The 22,001-nt window shown below is 40.9% G+C and overlaps 1 protein-coding gene across 1 annotated transcript in view; it reads right to left on the bottom strand.

Annotated features, from left to right (window-relative positions):
- Positions 1–22,001, bottom strand: part of SYTL4 (synaptotagmin like 4) — a 975,777-nt gene that overhangs the window by 450,434 nt on the left and 503,342 nt on the right. Inside the window, exon 4 of the mRNA XM_044057514.1 lies at positions 7,205–7,320. Within this exon, the coding sequence (XP_043913449.1) occupies positions 7,205–7,320 (116 nt within the window). The remainder of the gene's footprint in view (positions 1–7,204; positions 7,321–22,001) is intronic.

Below are 22,001 nucleotides of genomic sequence, written 5' to 3'. Positions count from 1 at the left end.
GTATGGAAGAAGTAATTAGGGACCTGGGGACCCAAGTTGATAGCAATCTCTCATTTGACAACCACGTGGCCAAAGTGGTTAGAAAAACATTTTATATAGCCCACCTAATCATGAAGGGATTCACATCTAGATCAGGGGAGGTCATCGTGCCTCTTTACTCATCCCTCATCAGGCCCATAATTGAGTACAATGCCCCTTTTGGGATGTACCTTACTAGACACCTGCAGCAACTGGAAAGACCCCAAAAGTACCTCACCAAGAGGATCAAAGGGCTCAAACAGATGCCATATGCTGCCCGGTTAAAGAAACTCCAGCTCTACTCAGTGGCATACCGCCTGTTCACAGGCGATCTGTGCCTGACGTATAAACCCACGACCAACCCGGAATTAATGGACATGCTGCACCTCAGAAAATCCAAATCCCATTGAGGTACGCACTCGAGAGACTTGAATCTCAGCAATGAAATAAATAGGACATGCTGGAGGGACAGATTCATAACCCAGAGGCTCCCTTCACTCTGGAATAAAATCCCAGTCCAGGTTAGGCAGAGTCCCTCATTGACTCTCTTCAAGAGGAATCTTGATGAGTGGATGGGGGATCGTAGGTTTACCCCGGGTATCACTTCTGTGTCACTGTTAGACAGAGGCACAGTATACTAACCTCGAAAAAGGGCAATAGCAAAATTAATTTAAAATGGGTGGCGAAAGCCAAACACACTCTGGCTAGGCTTATAAATGCCCTAGGGCAGATTGCCTAGTATGAACCTATCAGTTGGTTCTGTAATTTTCATGCTGTTGTGCTGTTAACTCAGAGCAGATCTGGGTGTTGCTATAGAATGCTTTGCGTTTGTCCTTAGAATCAGTGGTGATTTTGTTTTCGTAGCTAGCTTTGGAGGATCTTATAAGGGATCTCAGCTTCTTACTGAGGCTGACCAGGGAGCTCCTCCACTTATGGGATTTTACTCTCTTTTGAAACATTTTCTTCCTTCTGTTGTACAGTTTGTTTATGGCAGGGGACCACCAGATTGGCTTCCTTTTTTTTTTTGGAGGATAGCGTCTTGGTTCTGTTTGGGATAGCACGATCCATGTACTTGTGTAACTGCTTATAGAGTGCATTTGTGTAGGATTCAGTAGTCATAACTGTATTGTCCATATGCATGGGTGTCATGAAGTTCACCACTTCTGTCTTAAGAAGCATGAAGTTGGCTTTGGAGAAATTTTTTACTATGGTTTCCTTAATGGGGGGTGGGGGCGGGATGTGGATTTCTAGGGTGATTAGCTTATAGTCAGATCGGACCAACGAGGAGTTGACTTCAGGTGTGGAACACCAGTCACTCATGTTGGTAATGACCTGGTCTAGGATACTGTTGCCCCTGGTGGGGGTGTGGATAAGCTGATCCAGGGCATTAGAGTTTATGAATACCAGAAAGCGTTGAGCAAAGGAGTTGGTACATGAGTAGTTTTACCAGTTAATGGTGGTGTAGTTGAAATTGCCCATTATTAGGGTGTATGGTTGAACCCTAATATTTTCCAGGTAATGAGGAAGGTTGACTGCTATAGTAATTAGTAGGTTATTTAGTACTTACAACAAGTTCTGAATAAGTGCTGAGCACAAATAAGCAAATTCAATTGCTAAAACTAAGAATCTGTATCTGGACTGGACTAGTTACAGGAAAGAAACAAGTGCAAATGCGTGCTTTCAAATCAGAAAGTTGAGAGAGATGGAAAGATTGCCCAAACGGCCAATAACTACTACTCATATGTATGTGTACATATTTATGTTCATACACACACACACATATATATATACATATATATATATATATATATATATATATATATATATATATATATATATATATATTTGCACATAAGCACACACAGATATACAAATGGATCTATTTTAAATTCTCAAAAAGCCAAAATGTCACATTGCAAAAGGATGAGCCGCAAACAACAAAAGTTTACATTCATGAATATCCAGATTGTTGTAAATTTTCGCCAAGAAAAAGTCATTTGGCTAATGTGGTGAACTTTGCTCTTTTTGCACTGTAGTGCAATCTCAGGAGTTGGTATATTTAGTTGGGGGGGGGGGTGCAGCCCACCATGGGTTTTATTTGCTTCAGTTTGTTTTTATGTTTTTTGGCAGATTGTTTACTTACCAGGGGAAAATTTACAACAAGCTGGACATTTGTGAATATAAACTTTCATTTCTATTTCGCTGTTTTGCAACTCAGCATTATGGTAATTTGTTATTTTGACATAGATCAATATAAATACACACACACATTATATATATACATGCATATATATATATATATATATATATATATATATATATATATATATATATATATATATATATATATATATATATATATATATATATATATATATACATATATCTATATATATCTATATATACATATATCTATATATATCTATATATACATATATCTATATATATATATCTATATATATATATATATATATATATATATACATACACATATATATATATACATATATATATATATATATATATATATATTTTTTTTTTATATTTAAAGAGAGACACATGCATGACGCGCACACACACACAAATGTTTGATGCTAAAAATAAAGTGCGTGTCTGATCAACAGCAGTTTAGTTGACAATTGTGCTTGTGCAATGCTGAGTTAGTATATGTAATCAACAGTGTGTGCTTGGGGTGCAGGGGGATTACCCCCGCAAAAAATATTTTTTTTTATTTTAACTTAAATTTGCATGCGTCAGGGCTGTTTCTAGGCGCATGTGTAGTTGCTTGTCATCACTGGCGTTTTTGGCGTTACTGTGTCAACACTGCAACATGCAACACAAGCAGATGTAATACATATTTATATTCTCTCTCACACGCAATATATACATACATACACATTTTACATATATATATATATATATATATATATATATATATATATATATATATATATATATATATATATATATTTACACACACACACACACACACACACACACACACACACAATTGGGGCCAGCAACAGCTTTTGAGCAGCAAACATACCTCTGGAAAGCACCTTCTATCACAAGTTACAAAATGGACTCATGGCAACAGACATTAGTACACAATAATGCAACGGAGCAGTGTAGGTTCATCCAGGAGATAGCAGTAAACAATTCTTATTCATATTCATATTCTCTAGTTTAATGAAGCCAATATGCTACTGATTACTATCCAAATAATTCCTAAAGACAGATGCTTGTGCACCCAAATTTGAATACAATGCATCAGGTCTGAAAAAGATAATCTGCACCATAACCTATTCCCTCCCGCCCCCAGTGGTCCCACCTTTATTGCACTCAAACCCCTCCCATCTTTCCAATAGCCAACCACAGCGCTAACCCAACACTACCTCCTCCATATTCCCTCTACTATCACACCTCCTCAACTGACATGTACAAGCATACCTTTCCTTTGCTCACTGCATGCACTCTCCTTGCATATCTTACATCCTACCAAAGCTCCATCATTCCCCCACTCAACCACTACCACTGTACTACTACTCACACCACCACCCATGTCTCACCCATACTCAGCTCCCCTCCCACCAGCTCAAAAACCATCCCTATGCACCCCCCACATATTCTACCAACTATATTACCCAAACGTAAAGCATCCCTACAACTTAACATAGTAACCCTCCCACCATACCTATTACCCACAGAGAACAATCTTAAAATTTCCCTTATAAACAAACACATTCAAAAACTGAGAAAACTAATAATCTCATGCATATCAAAACTAGCCCTAAGTGGAGACATCCACCCCAACCCTGGCCCTACCATCTCCAACCGTAATCCTCATAATCTAGAAATCACAACTTCTCCCATATTACAGCCAATAGAAAGCCAAGTGACTTCCTTCTACTAAGCCTAAATATTAGAAGTATATCCAACAAAGTCCATGAACTCCATGCCACCATAGACTTATACTCCCCAGATATAGTCGTCCTGACAGAAACCTGGCTAAAACCTCACATTACCAATGAGCAAATACTCCCTACAGGTTATGGCATACTAAGAGTAGACCGGCTAAACAAAAAGGAGGTGGTGTAGCTATAATATTTAAACAACATCTAAACATCCAGATCTTAAAATCATCAGCTCCACAAATAGGCAATGAAGAAATAATATATACCAACCTCAAAATTAACCGAAACAAAACCATCAACATAATTGGATGCTACTTCCCACCTGGCCAAAACATCCCTCCACTAGAAAACCTCCTCAGCTGGTCTACCCACCATCTCCCCCAAGAAACTATCATCTTAGGTGATTTCAATATTGACTGGCAATCCTGTTCTGGCAACAATCCAACCCATCATGTACACCTTCATGGCTTCACCCAACTAGTCCAGTCACCAACAAAGATAAATAAAAACTCCAGCAAGCACTCTACCCTGGATTGGATACTAGTCAGTAAGAACCCCCAGTCATATATAACAGGCTGCTTATCAGATAGCCTCAGTGATCACTCCCCAACATTCCTACTCAAAAAGTACCTGTACCAAGCTAAACCTGTCGTCTATCGTCAAATACGTAAAAAAATAAAATTTAACCCACTCACATTCATCTCATCCCTCAAAGAGTGTAACTGGCATGCTCTAAAGTACCTCAGTCTAGATGACGCAGTTGAATCTTTTAATACTACCTTCCTGAACATCCTTAATTACCATGCCCCCATAAGATTTTCCAGAACCAAAGCACAACCCTCCCCCTGGCTACAAAAAACCACTAAGTCAGAAATGAAAAACAGGGATAACGCCTGGGAGCACTGGCGCAAAACCAAAACCCCTGCAGCTAGACAGAAATTCCTAGAACTACACAATAGAGTCAAAAAGCTAATAAAACGGGACAAATTCCAATACTACCAGTCTGCCCTAGACTCCTCACAACACAGCCCCAAACAATTCTGGTCCTCCATAAACTCCATCCTCCACCCAGGTAAAGTCAGTACCCCTCCTCCTAACATCCCTCACTCCTCAGAAAATATCGCTACCTCACTCAACACACACTTCACCCAAACCATACTATCACTAGCTAAACAACACAACCCCCCTCCCCTCCAACCCACACCTTCAACTAGTAATCCCCCACTGCCTTCTCTTTTTCTCCTGTACCTACCTCCAACATAAAAAAACTCTTAACTAAACTTAAACCCACCAAATTAGCAGCAGACAACCTCCCAAGTGAATACCTACAAATCGCAGCTGATGCTCTGGCCTACCCAGTATCCATCTTGATTAACTGATCTCTGTCAGAAAGTTACGTTCCCACATTGTGGAAAGTCTCACATATAATTCCCCTCCACAAAGGCGGACCCTCTGCAGAACTAACCAATTACCGCCCATAGCTATTCTCTCTCCACTCTCCAAAATACTAGAGAGATGCATACACTCTCAGGTCTCACACTACCTCCTTACTAACAACCTCCTTTCCAGTACTCAGCATGGTTTCCGACCAAACCATAGCACCACCACTGTCTTACTCTCCTTTACAAACACTATCCTTCAGCATAAAAACAATGGCTATCTCTCCTCTGCTACTTTCCTAGACCTATCTAAAGCATTTGACATGGTCCCACACAAACAACTTATCTCTGTCCTCAATAACCTATCCTTCTCACAATCAGTCACCAACTGGTTTCAGAGTTACCTGTCTGACCGCCAACAATCCGTTGTATGGCAGAATGACACATCTCCCCAACTACCTGTCTCCATAGGGGTTCGCCAAGGATCCATCCTTGGACCCCTACTTTTCTCTGTTTACACCAATAATCTAGCCTCTGCCACCAAACATGGCACACTCATCCAATACGCAGATGACTCTACCATCATCTGCTCAGCCCAGTCCCTACCCAAACTGCAAAAAGTCACACAGGAAGCCTTTTCCTCTGTTGAAACATGGTTATCCGATGCCCAATTAATACTCAACCCAAACAAAACTAAACTACTCATTTTCCAACCCACCAAACATACTCAAAACAACTCTCACTTTAACATCACAGCAAAAGACAACACCACTATATACCCAACTGAACACACCAAATTGCTAGGAGTGGAAATAGACAAACTAAAATTTGACATTCACATATCCATGACCATAAAAAAAGTCCACAAAAAACTAGGAGCATTATACAGAAATAAACAATTTCTCACCAAAGCAGCAAAGATTTCAATAGCAAATTCCCACCTTATCTCCACCCTACTTTATGCCTCTCCAGTATATACCAACCTAAGGCAATGTGATCTAAACAAGCTAGAGACCTGCTACAACAAAATCGCAAAATTCGCCACAGGGGCATCCTACCGTAGTCACCACTGTCTCTCACTTGCTGAACTGGGCTGGCTTGAACTCCCTCACCTCCTTCAGTGGTATCAACTCTCACTCACCCACAAACTAGTAAACCATCCACTAAATGTCCCATCCCTCCATAATCTACTCCAACCCTATCGCACCACCAGACCACTAAGATCCAGCAACAAAATCACTTGCAGATCACTAAAGCCAATAACTCTGCTGGTGAAGCACTATTCTCTTGCGCCATAGACAAATTATGGAACTCACTCCCACCCACAATTACCTCCGTACCATCATGCACCAACTTCAAAACTTTATTAAAAGCGCACCTAAAAACATGCTGGCTATGCCCTTGCAACTCCCACTCTAATATCATCCACCCCATCCAACTACTACCTTTCTTTCACCTCCACTAACTACCTTGATGATAGCAAGCTCAGATGCTCATAAGCCTAGTACTTATTATACAGCAGGAACTTCTCATTGTTACATTTGTTAATGCCGGTTATGTACTTCACAGATAAAGATTCTAGTTGTCTACTGATGTACTATGTTCTTCATCTGTAAATATGTTGTAAGTAATTTCTGTGTTAAATTGTTAATCACTATGTAATCCAATGTAACTACTGTCTGTTTATTTTACTGTGGAGCTTTTCTCCCCGGGCCTCCGCTGAAAATGGACCCACGTCCAGTCGGACACTCCCGGTCAACAAATTTAAATAAATAAATAAATAAATATGTCACTTGTAGCAATCTGAGAGGGTCAGTTTTTCAGCTCCCGCAGTGAGGCTTACACTATTAAGATGCAAACCAATGATTTGAAAGCATTTCAATGTGTACATACCTGGCGCCGGAGTGGGACGTCGCAATGATGCACGTACCATCTCACTCCCAATATTATTTTCAAAACGGTTGTTCCGCTGGTCGAAAAACCAATCTCCTGTTGCTTTCCTCAGTTCCCTACAAAAGAACAAGGCTACAACTTACAAATGATCTATTATTCAGCTGAAAATGTGATTTCTTATAACCAGAACATTGTATGTACAGCAGAAAATGAAAATGTCAGACATTTAAAAAATTATAAACTTCTTCATAATTTAAAAAATTATCCTAGACTTCTCACCTCACAGAAGACTTCTTAAATATCCAGGCCCTGCTGAGTCTTACCCCACTTTTAATTTTTAGAATAAGATGCAATCTTTGTCAAGAATGACCAATAAAATACCAAAGCTTAAATAAATGGCAATTATGATACACATGCCTATTTATTTGTATGTATCCACATGAACTTACAGGTTTAAGGATCACAATCAAAAATCATATTTTGTGTGAATAACTTTTGACTACAGTTCATAGTATTAGAGGAAATATAGATGTCCCTGCTGCAGTATTGTTACCACAGGGATCCCATGCATAGGCAACCAGACATCCAGCCAGTATGGCAAAGTCTTTAGGATGCAATGGGGATGCTGTATGTCACACGTATGCTACCCACATATGGCGTAAGACATAAAGGTGACATCCGGATGTACCATCCTCAAAACTTCTTTGCCACCAGTCTTAACTCCATCTTTGATTGTCGGTCTGAATGCTCATTCATCTACTGGTTACAAAGCCACTTTCAGATAAGTGTCCCATTTTGTTTTTCTGTTTTTCTTACCACTGTTTTGACTTGTTCTGATTGTTGGCTTCATGGCATCCAGAAAGGGGAAATGTCAGTGTGGAAGACAGATTCCTGATAAAGATAATCACAAGCAGTGCTTATTTTGCTTAGGTGCTTCCCACGACCATAAGTCTTGTGCAATTTACTAAGTTTTTATCCAAGACGTTGTGTAGTCAACTTTCTTCCTTTGGCTAATTATCTAGAAAACCAATGACTTAAGCTGTTGGCTAAAGACAGTATGGAAGGATCTTCATGGCCCAAGGGTCAGCAGTCTGTGAGAAAGACCAAAAAAGCTTAGTCGAAATTCTTCGGCTGTGCAGCCTCTGCTGAACATCTCTCTTAAGGCTAGTGAAAGCCCAAAGGACCATCCAGTTTCATTGTACTCCACTGTCACTACTGCTTCAGAGGCAGGCATGGATCTGGCTTCACCCCCGTCCATGGAGGCCTTGCAGATGTCTGCTTTGGATGTTCAGGGCACCACGGCTGATAATTATCAAAGGGCTTAGAGGTGTTCCTCAGATTTTAGTAAGGTAAGAGATATAGACTACAATAATTGAATGTAGTCAGTCGTCAGAGCTTCCTAAGACTTTTAAGGCTGATGTCTCCTAAAAGAAAAAGCAGAAAACCAAGCATATTTCTCCTGCTCCTAAAGATCCTCAGAGTGAATGGAAAAACTTCACTCAAGGCCTGTTTAATGCCCTCACGGCTCTAAAGCCAAGACAAGGGAGTGTATGTTCTTGTTCCTAGGCCTAAGAAGCAAGATTCCTCTGATGATGCAGATTCTGGTGAATAATCCCTTATTCTTCTCACATTCCTTTTCCCTTAGATTAAACGTTCTGAAGAAGAAGAGTCCATCAGTCCCGAGACTCTTTTTGAAGAGATTTCTTTTGGTGACACTATTTCCCAAATGATGGATTTTGTTTAAATGGGACTGTGCTCAGGTGTCTGATGTTCAGAAGAGGTATTATGAGCTTCTGCAAATGGAGTTTGCTAGGCCTTCTGCTGTTCCTTCTGTTCTTGCTGCTTTGCTGGATGCCTTTTCCGCTGCTTCTCAGGCTCCTGACTCCCAGCCCCCTGCCCCCAAAAAACCTGATATGTTTTATAAAGTGTCTGATGATTGCAAGTGCCACTCTGCTGACTCTTCTGTGGTATCGGTTGCCTCTGATAAGCCTTCTAAACCTTTGCTTTTACAAAGTTGCTTCCCTCTGACAAAAACAGCATAACTATGGAGAGGTTAGTAAGGAAGTGTATAATTCTGCTAGCCTGGCCTTTAGAGCTGTGAACTAACAGACACATGAAAATGTATACTTTGGCTCTTATCTCAGGCCCATCAGGTTATGATGCCAGGTCTTCCTGATTCTCTCAGGCCTCTCAGGTTACTTCAGGTCTTCATGATTCTGACGAGAAGGCCTTAAGCTCTTTCCTTACTAGGGACTTCTTCTCAGGTTGCTCAACATTCCATTAAATGCAGCTATGATGCAGCTGACTCCTCATCTAGGGCTGTTGCTTTTGGTTGTGTATTGAGAAGATATTCCTGGATTCAACTTCAACCTTTGCCTGATGATATCAAGGCTAAATTGATGGATGCTCCTCTGGATAATAAGCATTTGTTTGGTGCTGCTGCTGTTACGTTAAGTCCCTGCAAGAAAAAGGTAATGGTTTGCAAGATTTGAAACATTTTTGTTTCACCCACTCCCAAACTTCAAATGAATTACTTTAAAACATCTGCTTTTCTTCACAGACACTCTTGTGTTCACACCAAAGGCAAAAAGGGTGGCAAAAGGGCTCCTCCTGCTAAGGCTAACCAAACTGCTACTACCACCCAGAAACCTCCTCTTCCTTACTAACAGGTTATACAGGTGATGTCTGACTATCCTTGCCCTGCTCTTCTCAGTCACACACTTTGTTTGCACCTTCCCCGGTCCCTTTTTGGTTGAAGGTCACCAAAGACTCTTGGGTTCTTTCCATAATTCGCCAGGGGTACTTCATGGTTTGGAAATCCCCCCCCCCCTTTTTTTTGGGCATTCCTCAGCATCCAAAGGAGCACCTGCCCTTTTTTCCAGACGTACTTCAGGGTCTGTTGGCTTAGCTATTCAAGAAGTTACAGTTCCTCAGAGGGGGATGGGATTTTACTCCAGAATGTTCCTGGTCCCCAGGAAAGAAGGCACCTGGAGACCTATTCTGAATCTGTCTCGGACACCTTTTTGGAGGTCTCTTCCTTTCTGATGCTATCCCTTCAAACCTGGTTTCCTCTTCTGCTTACTCAGGCTTTTTTAGTTTTCCTGAACCTCAAGGATGCTTACCTTCATATTCCTATTCATTCCCTTTTCAGGAAGTTTTTACATTTCTCTGTTGCTTCCTGGCATTTTTAGTTCTCTGCTTTGCCCTTTGGCCTCACTACTGCCCCAAGAGTCTTCACCAAATTCCTCGCTCCTGTGATTGCTTTCTGCAGATTAACAGGAATACAGATCAGATCTTCCCTTACCTGAACAACCTGCTCATTCAGGCTTTTTCACCAGAGATTTTAATTCAGCATCTACACTTTGCTTTTTGCCTCCTGCAAAGCCTTGGGTTTACTGTAAACTTCCAACAATCATTCTGGACTCCTTCTCAGGATCATTTTTTTGTTGCAGTGCAGGCTTCAGGACTGTTCCAGTGCTGGCATCTCTGCCTCTTCCCAAGGTATTAACTCTTGACTGCTTTCCTTCAATCCTTTCTTCCTCTGGCTTCAGTTACAGCCAGGAAATTTCTCAAGGCTCTGGGTTACATAGCTTCCACTATTCCTATGCTTCCTCTGACCAAGCTTCATAGGAGAAAGCTCCAGTAGTTTCTAAAGTCAGTTTGGCTTCAGCATTCTCATCCTTGTGATTTTCTAATACCTCTTTTTCCAAGTCTCAAGCTGGAACTTCAGTGGTGGATTCAGTAGTTGTCCCTCAATCCACAGTTGTCTTTTTAACCTGCAGTCCCCTCAAAGGATCTCTTCATAGATGCCTCGGACATGGGATGGGGGGCCTCCTTCTGTCCACTGAAAGTGCAGGGCCACTGGTCTGTTCAACAAAAGTAAGACCACAACAATGTCAAAGTGATGACAGCACTTTTTCCGGCTCTTCAGGCCTTTCATTCTCTTTTCCTTTTTTAAGGCCCCTCAGAACTCTCACAGACAAAACCACAGTGATATGTATATCAAAAAGCAAAGGGGGGAGGGCAAGGTCTTATCTCCTGTGTAGACTAGCTCTTCAGGTTTGGGATCCAGCTGTCCAGTATTAGGTGACCCTTCAGGCAGTTTATATTCCTGCGGATAAAAGCATAGCAGCAGATTCTCTGAGCAGGTCCTTAACACAATCAAAGGAGTATATCCTTCACTTCACAGGGATGCGTTTCTGGCACAGTCCACCAGTGGAGTGCTCCTCAAGTAGATCTATCTGCCTCCCCTCCGAACAGGTAACTTCCTCTCTTTTACACCAAAATCCCATGTTCTCTGGCCTGGATGGCGGACACGCACACTTTCTTGGAAGGGCATGTTTCTTTATGCCCTTCCTCCCCTTTCTTCTAATTCCAAAGGTCCTGTTCAAGATAAAACAAGATGCTCCAAAAATCTTGCTGGTGACTCCCTTTTGCCCTAGACAGCACATTGGTACCCTCTTATTCTGCATTTAGCCAAGGGCAGGCATCACAAGTTACCTCACACAAGACAAGGGATCGCTTATCCATCTCCACCTGTCCACTCTTCAACTGACATTGTGGATGACAGGGTTTTGATCCCTTTTAGACACCTTTTTTCCGAGGATGTGCTTAGGGTCCTGCAGAAGGCCAGGAAACACACTACTAGAAAATCTTATTTGCCCAAATGGAAGAGATTTTCTGTCCGATGTCTTTCTAGTAACCTGGATCCATTTACTGTGCATGTTCCTTTTGTTCAATCTTATTTTTGTGACTTCCACATGTCGGTTATTTCTACTTGCCTGCCTTTGACTCCCTCTTTAGCCCTCTAGATTTGAGGCCAAACCATTTCTTAAATGTGTCCTTCATAACAGGCCTTACAAGAAAGCCTGTTCCTCCTTCCTGGGACCTTAATTTTGTTTTGGAAAAACTGACTCGGGCTCCTTTTGAGCCTGCAGCTTCAGCTTCCTTACAGCATTGTTCTTGGAATAATGTTCTTGTTTTGGCCCTTACCTCTGCCAGATGGGTGTCTGGGCTGCAATCCCTCATGGCTGTTCCTCTTTTTTTGTTTTTTCATACTGACGGGGGTCTCTCTGTACTAATCCTCCTCTTATGCCCTATGTGATTAATGAGTTGTCTCAATCAGTCTATTCATTTGCCCACTTTTTCCCTTCTCCACAATCAGCTAGTGAGAAGGTTCTTCACACCTTGGATTTGCATACACAACTTGGATACTATTTGGATAAATCTATATCCATTCATAAATTTGAGCAGCTTTTTGTTTCCTTTCATTCTAAGTCTTTATGTCTGGAAATTTCCAAGCAAACCATTTCTGCTTGGATATCTAAAGGCATTTCCTTTTTCTATTCCTTTCAAAGGAAAAGCCTCCCTTCTCTTAAGGCTCATGCTATTAGGGCTGTAGCCTCTTCTGGTGCTTTTTTCAAGGGTTTGGATACGAATTCTATTAGTGAGGCAGCAACCTGGACTTCTGTGCATAACTTTGCTACGCAGTATAAGTTAGATGTGATTTTTAGGGTCAGAGCTGGCTTTGCCAGGGCCATTTCTCCATTAATTCCTAGAGGTTCTGCTGTTCCTTCCTTCTCCCAATCTTCTTCTTGAACTTTTATATCCTCCCTATTGTAAAGAATACTACCACAGTGATATGAAAGGACATAGTATAGTTGTGTAAACTTTTACCATAAAAGCAGATGGCCTTCTCTTCACTGTTGCAGTATTCGCTCCCTCCCTCCTCTCCCGATCATTTTTACTTTTAGATGTGCTTGTTACTTGCTAGTATCCTTAGATTGTCATTCCTTCAATGGCTTTTCGGTTCTGAGGAAGGTACATCTAGATGTCAACATTATGTTCTATGCCATGCATGGGGGGCATGTGTGACATACGGTATACCCATTACAACCTAAAGTCTTTGGTATACTTCCCAGACGTTGGGCTGCCCTAGTCAGGGGATCCCTATTGTAAATAATACTCCAACAGTAGAGAGGAGGACATCTACTGTTATGGTAAGATTTTACACAACTGTACTATTTATTTGCACTGTTAGTAAAAATGGTGCAATATTCTGACACTTCTCAGTTACAAAAATCAGAATTAGAAGCTTCCTTAAGATTCTCGAACTTCTGTTAAAGAGCTGCAGCTGTTCATCCAACCCTGCTTAACACAGGCTATAAACAGTTTTAGTTACAAGTCATGGTATCAGAAAAGGTGATGACAGGTGGCAGGGGGAGATCAAGTTGACTAAGTGCATGCAGAGCAATGCCAAGACATTAATTTGTGAATCTTACACCTAAAAAATGAAAATCAAGTACAAATGAGGAATAGGCGTCAGTAATCAACACCACAGTACTTTAATGAAGCGCTTTCGTCTCGTAGTATAAACTTTATCAGAATACATGATACTCAAACCCCACCTGTTCTAAATCCCCATAAATGACATAATTTCCTTTCATTTAATATTAAAGCAGTATTCCTACATTAAAATCTTATTCCTACTAATTAATATGCTGCATATGCTGATCTTTTTGTACACGATGAAACTTCTCTTTTTGCTCAGGAACCAAAGCCTATTTTTTAACATCACACATCTACATAAATACAATAAATTTGCTACCATAATGTACAATATGCAAGCGTACAAATATAATGGTACATTATAAAATAATAAAATTAGAATACAGATAAGGATTAAATATAGGATGTAAAAATAGAGTATAATGGTTTCAGAAAGAGCAATATTTACATAAAATATTGTGCTTTTAACCTTAAAATTGAACTAATCGAGATGGCACTATTTAACCCGGGGGGCTCTGAAGCATTGGTTCTCAGTTGCCATCTCAATTCTTTTTGTTCTAAAAAATCATTAAGTGGGCCTCCTCTCACCCATAGCAGCCTGGTCTATAACTGTAAAATTAAATTTATGTCCCTCATGCGAAGCAATATGGACGGCTAAAACATTTTTCTTGTCCTTTTTACTAATGTCATAGTTGTTCTGATATATTCGTGTCCTTAAGGTATTGATGGTTTTCCCCTATATAGAAACAGGTTCATGAGGCACATAATGCTAACTATACAATGACCTCCCATTAATATTCTAAAATGTGCACGCTGATTGGTCAGCGTGCACGTTGTAAATCAGAGTTATAGTAATGGAAAAAGGTCCGGTCGCCTGGACCTTTTCCATTAGTATAACTCTTTTTTACAGCAAAGGAGAACGCAAGATCCCCGTTGCTTTTTACACACTGTATCACTATCTTAAACGAGCAAGACAGCTTTAAAAAAGCAACGCAGATCTTCCTATCTCCGTTGCTTTTTTTAAAGGTGTCTCGCTATGTTAAATGGGTTTAACATAGCGAGACAGCTTTAAAAAAAGCAACGGAGATTCTCTGTTGCTTTTTTTAAAGCTGTCTCACTATGTTAAACTCCTTTAACATAGAGAGACACTTTGTAAAAAGCAACAGAGATCTTGCTTTCTCCATTGCTTCCACCCACAGCTCTGATGTACTGCGTAAGCATACACATGCGCAGTACATCAGAACTGCCGCATAATACCAGACAGCTGCGGAAGGGCAGCAAGGAGGCATTATACAATGCCATTATTTAAGAAAAGTAATTATTTTTTCTTAAATAATGTCATTATAAAATAACCCACTTCTGGGTGTGGGTAATGCTGGATTTACCCACGGTTGTCTTTGTTTGGTCACTCGGGCTTCGCCCTCATGACCAAACCACACCAACCATGGGTAAAATCCAGCATTACTCACACCCAGGCGTGGGTTATTGCTGTAATATACCACAGCTTTGCTGCTGCATGTGCATTTCTTGTTCAAATAAATCTTACCATAATGTGGGACTGTTACCTCTTTCCCAACTTTAATGTCCCTACATTGTAAACAGAATCCACATTTCACCATACCATCGCCCTTCCTATTCATATTTCTATTCCTTTCAAGGATGTTCTTCAGGCTTTGTTCTTTCTTGTAAATTATTCTAGGTGCTGGACCCACTAATTCTAATTCTTCCCTATTGACCCTGAAAATACCCCAATTATGGGTTAAAATCCTTTTTATACCAAAATAGTGATTATTACATTTAAAAATGTCAAGTTTTTCAATATTATAACTCTCCTGTTGTCTATTGCTTGCTCTGTCACCTGTGTTTTTCCTATTAAAGGGAAAAACAAACCTTGTTCCCTTTTCCTAATAACTTCCGTAAATATATTTTCTATGAACCACAATGGATAATCTCTTTTGACCAACATGTTTTTTTAAAACTTCTAACTGCCACATAAATTCCCATTCTTCTGATACCATCTTTGCTATGCACACCCCCTGTCCCTTCACCAAGGATTTTTAATGATGGGTGGGGTGGCAACTTTTAAAATGCAGGAGGGTATTGGAGTATGTCAGCTTCCTACAGATAGTAGACAAATTCCCTTTTATTCTTATTTTTTTCTGTGCTATCTAGGTAATTGTCACCTTCCTTATTTATATTGCTAGTGAATTCAAGAAAGTTAGTACTTTTATTTATGAACTCTTAAGAATTCTAATAATTCTTGTTCACCTTTTTTCAAAAAGACAATAATAATCATCTAAAAAGCAGCCACAGAATGTCCAGCCATCAATGAATGAGCTTTTAAACACTATTTCTTTTTCCCAGAAAGCCAGCTCTACGTTTGCAAAAATGGGGGCACATGCTGCCCCCATAGCCACTCCTTTGGTTTGTCTAAACAATTGTTCTTCAAATGTGATGATGTTTGTTTCTAAAACTAATTCCATGAGTGCCCTTATGGTTAAAATACGTTCATGTCTTAAGTCAGTATATTGGCATAAGAAAGCATAGAACCACTCTACACCTATAGCATGTAGAATTGTCGAAAACAAATCTTTTATATCTATTGTGACAAATATTAAATCATCAATATATTTATCCATGGTAATTTTCCTTAGGCAATCCCAGGAGACTTTTAATATCCAGGAACAATCCTTAAGTACGTTCTTCTATTGACTATCTATGAATCGAGCTATAGGATATGTCTTGGAGGCTCTTGCATCTACTACTGGCCTCAAAGGTGGGTCCCGATGATTTTTATATATCTTCCGGACCCCAAAAATGGTGGGAATCTTTGGATGCTTAATTTGCATAAACATATATTCTTCCTCTGTGATGTCCTTATTTAGTACCATCGCCTCTATTGCAACATCTACTTTTCTATATGTAATACTCTCATTAATACTGATTTCATCATATGTGTCCGTGTATAATATATTTAACATCTTGTCCACTTATGAATTCCGATTCATTATCACTAAACCTCCACCTTTATCTCGTTTAGCTACCCTAATTTCAGTGTTGTTACAAACGTTATTCAGAATTTCCATTTCTTCTCTAGTCATATTATTTTCACTGTATGTTTATTTTTTGTTCCTTATTACCTCCTTGATATCATTCTCACACATTTTTTCATATAATTGTACGCTAGGGTTCAGGGCCAATAGTAGATGCAAGAGCCTCGAAGACATAGCCTATAGCCCAATTCATAGATAGTTAATTGAAGAACGTACTTAAAGATTGTTCCTGGATATTACAAGACTCCTGGGATTGCCAAAGGAAAATTACCATGGATAAATATATTGATGATTTAATATTTGCCACAATAGATAAAAAAGATTTGTTTTCGACAATTCTACATGATATAGGTGTAGAGTGGTTCTATGCTTTCTTATGCCAATATACTGACTTAAGACATGAACGTATTTTAACCATAAGGGCCACTCATGGAATTAGTTTTAGAAACAATCATCACATTTGAAGAACAATTGTTTCGGCAAACCAAAGGAGTGGCTATGGGGGCAGCATGTGCCCCCATTTTTGCAAACGTAGTGTTGGCTTTCTGGGAAAAAGAAATAGTGTTTAAAAGCTCATTCATTGATGGCTGGACATTCTATGGCTGCTTTTTAGATGATATTATTGTCTTTTGGAAAAAAGGTGAACAAGAATTATTAGAATTCTTACAAGTTCATAAATACAAGTACTAACTTTCTTGAATTCACTAGCAATATAACTAAGGAAGGTGTCAATTACCTAGATATCAGCATAAAAAAAAATAAGAATAAAAGGGAATTTACATCTATCTATTGGAAGCCGACATACTCAAATACCCTCCTGCATTTTAAAAGTTGCCACCCCACCCATCAGAAAAAAAACCTTGGTGAAGGGACAGGGGGTGCGCATAACAAGGATGGTATCAGAAGAAAGTACAGTTTTGTACCTACCATAAATGTAGATGTTAGAGTGCTCATACAGCTGCAGTCATAACAGATGGGTTATCCTGCCGTCAGGTGGGTCCTCGGTCGGCCGAATTCCAAAGTCTAGGTCCGTCGTCGGTTGTCGTCGCTTCCTCCCTGACGTCAGTGCAGCAGGGGTATAAAAGAGGCAGCCGACGCCATTTTCTTCAGTTTTTCTTGCCCCAGATGTCAGGTGCCCCCAGAAGGAAGGCAAACATAAATTTATGTAGTAAAGCAAATGCAATATAATCAAAAAACAGTAGTTGCAAGCAAATACACCATAAAAGAATACCCCAATGAGGTTGTATGAGGAGGTGTTAGCCATAAGGCCTGTCCCAAGAGGGGAAGGAGGGAAACCTGGACTGCAGCTGTATTAGCACTCTAACATCTACATTTATGGTAGGTACAAAACTGTACTATGTTCATCGTGCATACAGCTGCAGTCATAACAGATGGGTAGAATCCCAAAGCTAATAAAGGGGTGGTAGGCACTAAGTGGAACTAGGTGGAGCCAGGATGCCCTACAAGACTGCAGTGGCAAAGCCCGCTCTAGTTTTGGAGTATAATGGTAGGTGATAGTGCTTGGAGAAAGTATGTACAGAACTCCAAGTGGCTGCTTCCAAAATATCTTTGGTAGGAACCCCCCTGAGGAAAGCAACAGAGGTAGCTGTGGCCCTTGTGGAGTGAGATCTGATGCCTGTAGGTACAGTTTTACCATGAAAAGAGTAACAAAAGCGTATGCAGTGGGCTATCCATTTTGAGATTGTCTGTTTGGAAATAGGCTTCCCTTGAGCACCTGTAGCATAGGACACAAAGAGTTGCTCTGATTTTCTGAAAGGCTTTGTTCTGTCCAAATAATAACGGAACTGTCTGTGAATGTCCAAGGAATGTAGTAGCCTCTCCCCTTTGTTTTGTGGATTAGGGTAAAACGTAGGTAAGTGGATAGCCTGATTCAAGGCTACCCTGGATACTACCTTTGGCATAAATGAAGGATTGGTTCGTAAGGAAACTCTGTCCTGATGGAAAATGATGAAAGGCTGCACAGCCATGAGGGCTTGTAGTTCCGAAACCCTGCGTGCTGAGGTGATAGCTAGAAGGAAGGCTGTTTTCCATGACAAATATTGCAGATCTGTTGAAGTAGCTGGCTCAAAAGGAGGCAGGGTTAGTTTTTCTAGAATTAAATTGAGGTCCCAAGCCAGTACTGGTTGCTTCCTTGGGGGTTTTATATTCTTAGCCCCTCTGAGGAACTGTCTTAAGAGAGGGTGAGAGAATAAAGGAGGATCAGTGTTGTACTCTGCAGAAATGGCTGAGGCATGGATTTTGATGGAGGAGAATGAAAGTCCACTGCTTAGCAACTCGGCTAGGTACTGTAGTATTTGAGGTAAATTCAGTATTCCAGGATTCTGACCCTTTTTCTGATTCCAGACACAAAACCGTTTCAATTTTGCGGAGTAGGCTTTTCTAGTAGAAGGCCTTCTGGCCTCCAAAATGACATCCTGCACCTCCTTGGAGAGTAGCGACTGCTGTGAATTTAAGGAATTCTCCATGCGGCTAGATTGAGTGTTTTCAGCTGACTGTGAAGAGTTTTGAAGTTGTGCTGAGTCAGTAGAAGAGGCATTAGAGGCAGGATCCATGGTGGGGAATGCATCAGGCTCCTCAGGAGTGGGTACCAGTGTTGTCTTGGCCAGTCTGGAGCAATGAGAATCATCTTTGGTCTGTCTGCTCTGGCTTTTAATAGAACATTGGCCAGCAGTGCAAGAGGTGGAAAGGCATAAACCGTCATTGTTGTCCAACTGAAAGAGTGCGTCCACTTTCCAGGCCTGTGGATGAAAGGTCCTTGAGCAGAATTTTGTCAATTGGTAATTTCTGTGGGTGGCAAAGAGATCTATGTCTGGCCTTCCTCATGCTTGAATTATCATTGTAAAAACTTGAGGATGCAACTTCCATTCGTGTGGATCTGTCATATTTCTGCTCAGGTTGTCTGCCAGTGTGTTTTCCCTCCCTGGCAGGAATTGTGCTTGAAGTTGGATTTGCAATTCCAGAGCAGTGTCCCAAAGGGACATGGCTAGTCTGCACAGGGGATATGAATGAGTTCCTCCCTGTTTGTTTATGTACCACATCACTGTGGTGTTGTCTGTTCTTATCAATAGCTGCCCTGGATGCAGTAGGTCTTTGAAAGCCATAATAGCATTTATTACTGCTAGCATTTCCTTTTGATTGATGTGTAGGTGCTTTTCTTTTTGTGACCATTTGCCCTGAATGCACCGATCTGTCATGTGCGCCCCCCAGGCGTAGTCCGAGGCGTCTGTTGTGATGACTTGATTTGCTTGAGGCTTGCAGAATGGGAGACCTATGTTTCTTTGGCATGCTTGAGCCCACCACAGAAATTCCTTTTGAAGACATGGAATCAGTGGTATGATTGTTTCCAAACTGTGGCTGTGTTGAGACCATAAGTTTTTTAGGTATCATTGAAGTTTCCTCATATGCAGCTTTGCACATGGGATTAGCAGGATGCAAGATGCCATGAATCCCAGAGCCTGCAGGATTTTCCTTGCAGTCAGCCTGGTGAAGGTTGCCAGTTTTCTGAAGTATTGAGTTAATTGCCCTTGTTTCTCTGGCATGAGGTAGGCCATCTGGGTGTTTGTATCCAAGCTGGCATCCAGGAAAATTTTTGTTTGAGAGGGTATTAGTCTTGACTTCTTTTTGTTGACTGTGTATCCCAGAGATTTCAACAACATTATTACAAATGCCAGGTGTTTCAGAAGAGTGTGTTTGCTGTCCGCTTGGATCAGGCAGTCGTCCAGATATGGGTATATTTGTATCCCTTGAACTCTGCAGAAGGCAATTACTGATGCCAGGCATTTCGTGAACACTCTGGGCGCAGTAGATAAGCCAAAGGGCAATGCACAGAACTGATAATGGGATGAACCTGCAAGAAATCTGAGGTATCTTCTGCAATCTTGTCTGATTGGGACATGCAGGTATGCCTCCTTGAGGTCCAATGTCACCAGCCAAGACTCCTTGCCCAGCATGGGAAGAAGCTGCTGTAATGTGAGCATCTTGAACTTTGGTACGAGTAAATATGTGTTTAGGATGGATAGGTCCAATATAGGTCTCCAATCTTTGCCCTTCCTTGGTACCAGGAATAGTCTGGAATAAAAACCTTGACCCTGTTCTTGTGCAGGTACCTCTTGAATAGCTTTCATGTCCATGAGATCTGAAATTTGTTTTTGTGCCTCTGCCCTTTGATTGTGTGGCAGGTTTGGCATGCCTCTCATTTTTGGAAGGGTGTGAAAGTGGAATCTGTAGCCTCTGTCTATGATGTCCAGGATCCATTTGTCTTTTGTGACAATATGCCAATTTTTCGAAAATAATGCCAGTTTTCTGCCTAAAGGTGCTGCCATTTGAGCCTTGCTTGACATGCAAAGGGGAAAGTCATTGGGTCTGCTTTCTGAATGGCTGTGAACTATCCTCACCCCCTCTTGGTGTAGGTTTTTGCCACTGTCTGCCTCTAAATGATCCTTGAGATTGCACTCTACCTCTCGGGCGCCTGTATCTACCTCTGAGGTCTGTCTGTGGCTGGAAAGGACCAATTTTTTGAAGGCCAATTTCTACTGAAACGTGGCGGTTGTACCTGTAGGAAATCTTTCACTGTTTGCATTGATTTTGCCTTTTCCTCCATTTTCTTTAATACCTCCTCAGCTTTAACACCAAACAATACATCTTTTTGAAGAGGTGCATCTAGTAATTTAGCTTTGACATGATCTGGTAAGGTTTGCTCTTTGAGCCAAGCATGTCTACGTATGACTGATCCTGTAACAGCAGCTCTACAAGAGGCCTCTAAAGCATCAAAACCACATTGCAAGGTATGTTTACCCACTTGCTCTGCACTATGCAACAAATCCTGCAACTCCTTCAAGTCTGGTTGTTCAGGTTGTGACATTTTGCTTTTCAACTGAGATAACAAAACTGTTGATACTTTAACATATGGAACTGACAGTTTAATGCCCTCATGGTTAAAGTGGCGAGGTGTATACCTTTTCCCCACCTTTCTAAAGCTCTGGAATCTCTCTCTGAAGGTAATGGATTTTTGGCAGTGGAGGCCTTAATTCCCTTGGGACCCTGTGAAATAGTTTCTGGGTCAGCCGCATGGCTTTTGTATAGGAATTGGTGTGAATCAGGCACCCGGTAATACCTGTCAGGCTTGACTGGAGCTGGAGGTAAAGAATCTGGGTTAAGGCTGGCCTCTGAATACACATCATCTAATATGTCTAAGACAGGAGGTATAGCCAGAGGCCTGTGCTGAGGGAGCAAGAGGAAATCCCTGAGCCTTTTCTTGGAGTCTGAGTACTTTTGGCCTTCCCAGTGGAAGTGTTCCCTCAAGGTATGCAAGGTTTCCCCAAAAGAGTAATCCTCAGGGGGGGAGACATAGGGAATGGACTCCTCTGCATCAGAATCTTCGAAAGGGGAGTAAGAATGTTCCTGGTCCTCAGAATGCTCTGAAGTAATGGAGGCCT

Source organism: Protopterus annectens, chromosome 15.part0 (assembly GCF_019279795.1).
Source record: "Protopterus annectens isolate FY-2018-M chromosome 15.part0, PAN1.0, whole genome shotgun sequence".
Classification (NCBI taxonomy): Eukaryota; Metazoa; Chordata; order Ceratodontiformes; family Protopteridae; genus Protopterus; species Protopterus annectens.
Note: the sequence above shows the minus strand (reverse complement) of the source record. Positions and strands in the feature narration are given on the sequence as shown.